Below are 10,138 nucleotides of genomic sequence, written 5' to 3'. Positions count from 1 at the left end.
AGAATGGTTGAGGGGAAACACGTGATACAGGAATGAGGTGAGGAATGAGGGGAAATACAGTGGTGGTGGTGACTAGTGTGAAGTATAACGGGGAAAAATAACGAATGAAGAAATAAATGATGATAAATTAAGGGGATATAAATGATAAAGAGGAAATACAACACCATCACCATCACCACCACCACCACCACCACCATCACCACCACTACCACCACCACCACCACCGTTCCCTTCACAGCTGTCCGTGTTATAATGGAAGTTTTCTGTACGAGACTGGCGAGGGCGTGTGAGGGCGTGTGAGGGCGTGTGTGTCCCCTGCAGCTGCTGACGAGAAGGCGCGGCGCTGAGTTAAGCTTTCTGGGAGGCGTGGCGTGAGCGATGCATTACGGAAGGAGAAGAAAAATGAAAAGAAAAAAAAAAGAAAAGAAAAAAGGATTATCTAAAAACTTTCTCATTTTTTTTCACGTCTTTCAAAAATTTTTTAGCGGTTATGAAAGTAAGTTGTTGTTGTTGTTGTTGTTGTTGTTACCTGCTAAAACTACTACTACCACTACCACTACTACTACTACTACTACTACTACTACTACTACTACTACTACTACTACCACGACTACTACATACTTACTTTATTTACTTGTATGTTAAGAAGGATTGATTGACCGACACACACACACACACACACACACACACACACACACACACACACACACCACCTATAACAACACTTCACTTAGCCTCATCCACATTACTCCACTCACCACCACCACCACCACGAACATTACCCCCCCTCCACCACCCCCCTTCCCCTAACACCTAAAAACACAACATAACAGAGTGCATGCAGATATTACTCCACATTATTCCACATTACTCCACATTGTCCATCCACTAGCAAGTTCACATCAGGAGTCACTTGATGGTATAAATATTTCACGAATGGATCTTTAATGGGGCTCATCTCTTTGGCAGGTGGAGGGAAGTGGAGAGGTGGGGAAGTGGAGAGGTGGAAGTACAGTGTGTAGTTCCTCTTTCGTCTCCTTTGGTGGAAGGTGGACTTTGAAGGTAAGGTGAGAATCGAGGGGTGAAAGGAAGGAAGGAAGAAAGGGAAGGAGGGAGGGAGTGTGGAAGGAAGGGTGGAAGGAAGGAAGGAAGGAAGGAAGGAAGGAAGAAGGGAAGGCAGGGAGGAGACTGGAAGGAAGGAAGAAAGATAAGATTGGAAAGAAGGAAGGAAGGAAGAAAGGAAGGAAGAAGGAAAGCAGGAGGAGATTGGAAGGAAGGAAGGAAGAAAGAAAAGAAAATTGGAAAGAAAGGAAGGAAGGAAGGAAGGTTGTAAGGTAAGTTAGCATCTCTGTGGTCTTCGTAATAAGTGACTGGTTTCTAATGGTGTTTTTTTGCCTGTTTTAGTGACAACTTAACGCTAATCCTACATTGCCAACAGGATAAACAGTGTGGCCTTGGAAGACAGTCGTAGTGAGAGAGAACAAAGCATTTTAATAAGTGACACTAGTTTTTTAATATTTCTTTTACCGTTTTAGTGACAGATTAACATTATTTATACATTAACAAAAAAAAAAAATCTCTTGAAAAAGTCATGATGAGAGCAAAGTGTTTTAATAAGTAACACGGATTTTTAAAGGTGTTTTTGTCGTGTTAGTGACAAATTAACACTTTCTACAATAACAGGATAAGCAGTCTAGAAAACACGTGTAGTCATCTCTGTCCTTGAAAAGAGTCATGGTGAAATAAAATAAGTGACACGGGTTTTTAATGGTATTTTCTTGTTTAACCCCTTCAGCACTAAAGTATACCATGTTTAACCCCTTCAGCACTAAAGTATACCATGTTCAACCCCTTCAGCACTAAAGTATACCATGTTTAACCCCTTCAGCACTAAAGTATACCATGTTTAACCCCTTCAGCACTAAAGTATGCCGCGCTTTCATATACATTCTGGTGACTATTTGGTGATTTTACACACCTCCAGGAACTTATGTGGGAATTAAACCAGTAGACTGACCAATAATCATCTGACCTCCATAGACCCTTCCTAACGCAAATAAAATCGTCTAATCACACCCAAAATTATCTCAGTACTGAAGGGGTTAAGTGACAGATTAACACTATTCTACTTTATTAACAGGGAAAAACTGTCTTAAAAACCCGTGAAGTCACAGTTAACAGGAGAAAAACAGTCTTAAAAACCCGTGAAGTCACAGTTAACAGGAGAAAAACAGTCTTAAAAACCCGTGAAGTCACAGTTAACAGGAGAAACAGTCTTAAAAACCCATGTAGTTCTCCGGGTGAGTTGTGGTGGGCGAGAGAGCGAAGCGGCGCCGACTGGTGAGAAGAGAGCAATGTGTTACTAGCGCTAATTGAAACACGAGACTGGTGGTTCGCGCTCCGCTAATAATGAATCCTGGCGCACACTTAACAACTCTCCTGCCGCGGTAATGAGATGCTGCTCCCTCCCCCCCCTCGGTCTTGCCCTCGTCCCCTCGCTACTGCCCCCTCCTCCCCTCCATTGCTTCTCCTTCCCATCACTTCCCTCTTCTCTTATCCTCTCCTTTCTTCTTCTTCTTCTCCTCCTCCTCCCATCTCTTCCTCTCTTCTCAATTCCTCTCCCCTTCTTTCTCTTCATCTTTCTTTCCCATCCTCTATCTTTTCTTTTCCTTCTCTTGCCTCTTCTCTCCTCCCATCCTATCTCTCTCTCTCTCTCTTCCTCTTCCATCTCTTCATCTCCCTCTTGTCTTCTCCCATCCTATCCTCTCTTCATCTTTCTTCTTCTCCATTCCCATCTTCAGTTTTTTTTTTTCTCTCCTCTTCCTCCTTCTCCTCCTCCTCCTCCTCCTCCTCCTCCTCCCGTCCCATCCCTCTCTTCTCCCTCATTCTTCCTTCTATCGCATCCCCTTTCTTCCCCTCTCCTCTCCTCTCTTCCTCTTCCCTTTTTCTCCTCCCCTCCCATCTCTCTTCCATCCCCCTTCCATCACTTCTCTTTCTCCTCTCCCCATCTCCTATCTTCTATTCCCTTCTTCCTTCCATGCCCTCCCCTTTCTTCCCCTCCCATTCCCTCTCTTCTCTTTCTATTCCTCTCTCCCTCTCCTCTGATCTCCTACCTTCTCTTCCTCTCTCTCCTTCTAACTCTTCTCTTTCTCTTCTTCTTTCTCTTCCTTTCTCTCCTCCCTTACTCTTCCTCTCATTTCCCCTCCTCCTTCTCTCTCTCTCTCCCCTCATCCCTTGTTCCCTCTTCCCCTCTTTCCCTTCATCCCTTATTCTATCCTCCCCTCTCCCTCTCTCTCTCTCCCTCTCCCTCTCTACTCTCTATATACCTAATAAATAAATAAATAAACTTAAATTCCACAATGAAAAGAAAAATTGGTGAAATATTCTGAATTAACGAAAAGAAAAGGAAAATTTGTCTTCTTTTCAATTGTTTACATGGATTTTTATTTGTTTTTTCTTATTTTTTCGTTTTAAATTCTTGTGATATTTCAATTCTGGTTTTTTTTTTTTTTTTTTTTGTAAGTTAATCTCTTGTCTCTTCCAATGTTTGTCTGTCTGTCTGCCTGTCTGTCTGTCTCTGTGTGTGTGTGTGTTCTCTCTCTCTCTCTCTCTCTCTCTCTCTCTCTCTCTCTCTCTCTCTCTCTCTCTCTCTCTCTCTCTCTCTCTCTCTCTCTATTCGTGTGGCCTCGTAACATTATTTTCAAGTATCTCATTATTTTTCTCTCTCCACATTCTAAAATTTTCTCTTTTTACACTTTCTTTTTAACTTTTTTCTGCTTTTTACCTGTTTTTACTTTCTTACTTTTTACTTTTTTTTTTTTACTTTTTATTTGTTTTTACTTTTCTTACTTTTTGTTTTTTACTTTATTTTTTTACTTTTACTTTTTTGTTTTTTACTTTTTACTTTTTTACTTTTCTTACTTTTCTTACTTTTACATTTTTTTTTTACTTTTTACTTTTCTTACTTTTTTTTTTTTTTACTTTTTACTTTTTTACTTTTTTTTTTTTTTTTACTTTTATTTTTTTTTTTTTACTTTTTTTACTTTTTACTTTTTACTTTTCTTACTTTTTACTTTTTTTTTACTTTTTTTTACTTTTTTACTTTTTTTTTACTTTTTACTTTTTTACTTTTTTTTACTTTTTACTTTTTTTTACTTATTTTTTAACTTTCTTTTTTACTTTTTACTTTTTACTTTTTTACTTTTACTTTTTTTTTCCTTTTTTTACTTTTACTTTTTACTTACTTTACTTTTTACTTTTTTTTTTTTTATTACTTTTTTTTACTTTTTTACTTTTCTTACTTTTGTTTTTTTACTTTACTTTTTATTTTTACTTTTACTTTTTACTTTTACTTTACTTTTTTACTTTTATTACTTTTTGTTTTTACTTTTCTTACTTTTTCTTTTTTTACTTTCTTTTTCTTTTTTACTTTTTTCATTTTCTTTTTTACTTTATTTTACCTTTTCCTTTTTTTAGTTTTTTTTTTTTATTTTCTTTTGACTTTTTTTACTTTTTTGTTTCTTTCTCTACATTTCTAAACTTATTTTTTTACAATTACTTTTCTTTACTTTATTTTTACTTTCGTATTTATAAACGTTCACTTTTTTCTACTTTTTTATTTCTAACATTCATTTTTTCCACATTTTTTTTCTAAGTTACATTTTATTTTCATTATTTTTTTCATTATTTTCATCTTTTTTTTCATCATTCTATTTTCCTTCTTTCATTTTTATTAGTGTTTTTTTTTTTTTAGTTTATTTCTTTCCTTTCTATTTTTCCTTCAGTTTTTCCATTTCAGATTTAAGAAGTATGTGTCAGTTTCCTTCATATTCTCTCTCTCTCTCTCTCTCTCTCTCTCTCTCTCTCTCTCTCTCTCTCTCTCTCTCTCTAATGTCGCCCTTCCGCACATAACGTCGCTAGCCTCTATGATATAGTGAAGGGGCGTAATTAAAACTCTCTCTCTCTCTCTCTCTCTCTCTCTCTCTCTCTCTCTCTCTCTCTCTCTCTCTCTCTCTCTCTCTCTCTCTCTGCAACTGTTATGTACTACTATTTCATCCTACTGAACGAAATGGTAGTAGTAGTAGTAGTAGTAGTAGTAGTAGTAGTAGTAGTAGTAGTAGTAGTAGCAGTAGTAGTATCAGAGGACTAGATAGATAGATAGATAGATAGATAGTTAGATAGATAAATAGTTAGTTAGATAGATAGATAAATAGATATATAGATACATAGATAGATAGACGGATAGGTAGATAAACAGATAGATAGATAGATAAATAGATAGATAGATAGATAAATACATAGATAGATAGACAAATAGATAGAATTAATTACACACAAGACAAACAGAATGACTACCACAGCACAGGAGAATGACTCACCACCACCACGAGAACCAGGGATGCGGAAGTGAACACAGTGGCAAAGCGCATTCCCTCCTCTTCCCCTCCACCTTTAAGTTAACCTAGACCTCCTGGAGGGGACATGAGGGGAGCTGGTTTGGGGGGGAAGGGGGAAGAAAGGGAGGGAGCTCAAAGGGGAGAGAGGCAAGAGGAAAGGTCCAAGGGTGGAAGTATGGGAGGGGGGAGAGGGGGGAGAGGGGAAGGGGAGGGGGAGAGGGGAAGGGGAAGAAGGGGAGAAAATTGGTAAAAATCTTTAGTGTTTTAATATTTGGTTTTATTGAGTGATTGAATTGTTGTTGTTGTTGTTGTTGTTGTTGTTGTTGTTTGTCACTTATTTACTTATTTATTATCATTATTTATCTATCTCTCATTTTTACTAATCAATCAATTTTTTAATTCTTTTTCTATTCATTTATCTATCTATCTTATTATTTTTTTCCTTTTTTTTTTTTGTAGGTAAACGGGAAACTTCCATAAGACACCGAAAATATGTTAATCTGTCACTAGAACCTTAAAAACATCCTTAAAAACGCATTATTCTTTCACTACGTATATTTTCCAAGGCCAAAGAAATGAATACACAAATTCTCAACACTACTTAAAAAAAAATAAATAAATAAACAAATAAAACATAACTGTAGAAATCATACTAATTTTTACAAGCTCCGCCTGATACAGTATTGCCAATTCATTTCACTTTGCAGACATGTCAGTGTTACCAATACCACGCTTAATGCTGTGTCTGCTGCTCCCTGGTGGGCTTGTGGGCGGCTCCAGCACCCACACGCCCACACGTCTATGGGAGGGCGTGGGCGGGCTGGTGGGCGAGGTGGTGAAGGAAGGGGCTGCGGCGTGCCATCTTACACTGTTCTCCGTGGCACCTTCACCTCTGCTAGCCTCTGTCGCCAGGTGTGTGTGTGTGTGTGTGTGTGTGTGTGTGTGTGTGTGTGTGTGTGTGTGTGTGTGTGTCCTTATCTCCGTCCTTTGTTCTTTTTTTTTCTATTGTTCCGTCCTTCTCTCTCTCTCTCTCTCTCTCTCTTTGGCACACACAAATACGAGTTTTACAAAGCACATTCCCACAGAGAGAGAGAGAGAGAGAGAGAGAGAGAGAGAGAGAGAGAGAGAGAGATAGTAACGGAGGGAGGTGAAGCGTAAGTGAGGAAGATAAAAAGTAATGCGAGTGAGTGAGTGAGTGAGTGAGTGAGTGAGTGAGTGAGTGAGTGAGTGAGTGAGCAGGTCAACAGATACATGAGTGAAAGCTTGAGAGAAAGAATGAAAAATAAGAGAATCCAATCGCAAGTAATGTGAACGAGTGAATACCCAAATCAAAACAAACCACATCAGCACACAAACCAAGAAAATAAAATAAAAATAAATAAAAAGAGGACGAAACATAAAGAATAAAGATGAAAGTGTGACCTCCATCAGTGCAAATGCCTCGTCTCAAGACACACTGAGTAATAAAAGATCCCATTTGCTACTAGTCACGGGAAGCACTTACCGCTTACAAATGGTGCTTACCTGTCTGCCTCACCATCCCTCACCACCACCCCCAGTACCGACCCCCACTCCTAGCAAAGACCAGTTATTCCTCACCCCCAGCAAAGACCAGATATTCCTCACCCTAACACCTCCCCGGTACACCACCCCCGCAAAGAACAGCTATTCCTCAACACCCTAACATCCTCCAGCATGTCCCCCCCCCCAGCAAAGACCAGCCATCCCTCACCCCAACACTCCCCAGTACCCCTCCCCCTCAAAGACCAGCTATACCTCACCACCCCAACACCCCACCCCAGAGAGAGAGAGAGAGAGAGAGAGAGAGACAAACATACCTTCATTTCTTCACACAGACGGTGCTCTAAGTTACTCCTGCCGGTGGCGATGGTGGAGGCGGAGAAGGTGGAGGCGGAGCAGGTGGCGTCGGGCTGGGCGTCGGGCAGGGCGGGTAGCGGGGCGTGGGGCGGGACGGCGGGGCTCCTGAAGGAAGTGTGGGCCAGCGTGAGAGCGCCGTGCCGGGCTCTCCTCTTGGACACCACCACCAGCGCCGCCACGGAGTCCTTCAGGTGAGGAATGGAGTGAGTCAGTGAAGAGTAAGGAGGAGGAGGAGGCTTCTGCTTACTATTTGGTGACTTTCTATAGCTTCAGAAACTTGTGTGGGGGATTAAAATAGTGAAGACTGTGGCCACTAACCTTCTAACTTCCATAAACTTTCCTAATGTAAAATCGTGGAATCGTATGCAAAGCTCAAGGTAAAATGCGTCCCAGTACTGAAAGGGTTGATTGTGGTTTTTGTTGACCTTGGCCGGCTTTCCCATCCTACATAGTGTCAAGTGGTGTGTCAATATCCGCTCGAGTTGCACAAGTCTCACGCTGTGGATTCCGTGACACACCGCGGCGTGACAAGTGCAAGGTGTGAGGCAGCGGGGCTACTCTTCTGACACCTGTTCGAGGACTGGCGCTTCAACTTTTTTTTTCTTTTTAATTCGTTTTATTTTTATTTTTTCCAGTTCTCCTCTCCTACACGTATTAAAAAAAAAAAAAACATATATACAATCATTTTTCCCACATAAATTTCTGTTAGAGTTACGTGGTTTCTTAGAGTGGACTTCATGACTCGGCGACGTGACAAGTGTCCGCACTAACTTTTTTTTCCTAGTTTTTTTTTTTATCCTTTTCCGGTTTTCCTCTTGTACATGAAAAAATACAGTAGTCATTTAGTTCTCATATAAACTTGTTAAGGTTATATAAATTCCCACAGTATACCCCGTGACTGGGCTGCGTGACAAGTGGCTGGAGTGAGTGGGTTGGCCTTATCATTAATGCATCGGTCTCATATCACCTGCTCCGTAGCTCAGTGGCAGAGCAGCGGACCCGCGACATTGTCGTAACTTACCGTGTGTCGTAGGTTCGATTCCTACCGGAGCTAACACTATTTTTCTATCTCATTGTGGTGTTTCAGTTATCTTTTATTTTCCATCTCCCTTTCCTATCTTCTTCCATCCTTGATGATGATTAACAGGTTTTCAAGTGTTTCTCCAGTTAACAATGCAGAAATCTTGTCAATCTGCATCTACAACCATAAAAATGCTTGTCTCTCTCACCGCGACTATTTTCCAAGGCCACAGAGACGATTAACGGTGTTTTCAGTCTGCCTCTAGAACAGTAAAAACACCTTAAAACTCATATAATCGAGTCTTTATTTAAAAAAAGACTTGAAATAATGGAGGTGAAGCACACAAGTGTTTAAGAATACGAGCCCCGGTAGTGCTGGCATTTTGAAGGTGGTGAGCAGAGAGACGCCCTTCATAAACGTGAACACTCACAAAGACTCCCACCCATGCCCTTGAAAATCCACCAACACCCATTCATGCCCCACTCCACTCCCTTTCCACCACCACCACTACCACTACTACTACTACTACTACTACTACAACTACTACTATTACCACCACCATCACCACCACTACTACTACTACTACTACTACTACTACCACTACTACTGATACTACCACCACTACCACTACTACCGCCATTACAACTACCACCACCACCACCACCACCACCATCACCACTACTACTACTACTACTACTACTACTACAGGATTCTAGAGGCGGCCGGTCTGAGGTTGTGGCCCGGCATGAGGGTGGTGGTGGTGGGCGGTGACGTGGGTGGGCGTGGTGTTCTGCTCCACCACGCCCTTCGGAACATCGGCCGCGCCCTCTACTTCTACTCTACTGACACGCACACCCATCTACACGCTGAGAATGGGACGGTGACAGGTGAGAGAGAAAGAGAGAGAGAGAGAGAGAGAGAGAGAGAGAGAGAGAGAGAGAGAGAGAGAGAGAGAGAGAGTGTGTGTGTGTGTGTGTGTGTGTGTGTGTGTGTGTGTGTGTGTGTGTGTGTGTGTGTGTGTGTGTGCGTGTGTGTGATTTTAACGATATTTCATCAACACATATAACAGTAATCACACTCCTCCTCCTCCTCCTCTTCCTCCTTCTCCTCCTCCTCCTCCTCCTCCTCCTCCTCCTCCTCCTCCTCCTCCTCCTCCTCCTCCTCCTCCTCCTACAGGCAACACCACACAGGCCACCCCCTCCCCCAGCAACACTCAGACACCCCTTCAGGACAAGAGGGGACTGACGGTGTACAAACGCTGCCTGTATTGCAACTCGACAGGGGCGGGAGTGCAGAATCTCTACTCTGGGCTACTGCAGAAGGCGACGAGGGAGGAAGTGTCGCAGTGGGCGCGTGGTCTGTTGTCAAGTAAGTCCTTCAGTATACAAATTTCAAGGGTTTTTCTTTTTTTTTTCTATTTGTAGGATCGGTTTTTTTTTCTGAAGAAGGCGATGAAGGAGGGAGTGAGCAGTAGGTGGTTGGGTTCTTGTCAAATAAAGTCCTTCAGTATACAAGTCTCCTGGTTTTTTTTTTTTTTCGTTTTTCTTTTTTTTTCTAATTGTGGGATCTGTGCTTTGTTTTTTTTCCTGAAGAAGGCGATGAAGGAGGGGGTGAAGCAGTGTGTGTTGCTTTATCGTCATGTAAGTCATTAATTATATTGTTTTTTTTTAAGTTTGTAGTGTTTTTTTCTTTTTCTTTTTTTCTTTTGGTTTTCTGAAGAAGGCGATGAAGGAGGGAGTGAGGCAGTGGGTGTTGCTTTATCGACATGTAAGTCCTTCATTATAGTTTCTTTTTTTTTTTTTTCTTTTCTTTTTTTCCTTTTTTTTACTTGCAGGGTCTATAT

General features: G+C 41.1%; 1 protein-coding gene across 1 annotated transcript in view; it reads left to right on the top strand.

The window, feature by feature from the left end:
* Positions 1–490: 490 nt before the first annotated feature.
* The window catches only part of LOC123516945 (probable glutamate receptor), a 15,037-nt gene continuing 5,389 nt past the window's right edge, over positions 491–10,138 (top strand). Inside the window, exons 1-7 of the mRNA XM_045276737.1 lie at positions 491–496; positions 970–1,067; positions 6,104–6,308; positions 7,002–7,142; positions 7,266–7,465; positions 9,004–9,182; positions 9,472–9,663. Of these exons, the coding sequence (XP_045132672.1) occupies positions 491–496; positions 970–1,067; positions 6,104–6,308; positions 7,002–7,142; positions 7,266–7,465; positions 9,004–9,182; positions 9,472–9,663 (1,021 nt within the window). The remainder of the gene's footprint in view (positions 497–969; positions 1,068–6,103; positions 6,309–7,001; positions 7,143–7,265; positions 7,466–9,003; positions 9,183–9,471; positions 9,664–10,138) is intronic.

This window comes from Portunus trituberculatus, chromosome 6 (genome assembly GCF_017591435.1).
Source record: "Portunus trituberculatus isolate SZX2019 chromosome 6, ASM1759143v1, whole genome shotgun sequence".
Lineage (NCBI taxonomy): Eukaryota > Metazoa > Arthropoda > Malacostraca > Decapoda > Portunidae > Portunus > Portunus trituberculatus.
Note: the sequence above shows the minus strand (reverse complement) of the source record. Positions and strands in the feature narration are given on the sequence as shown.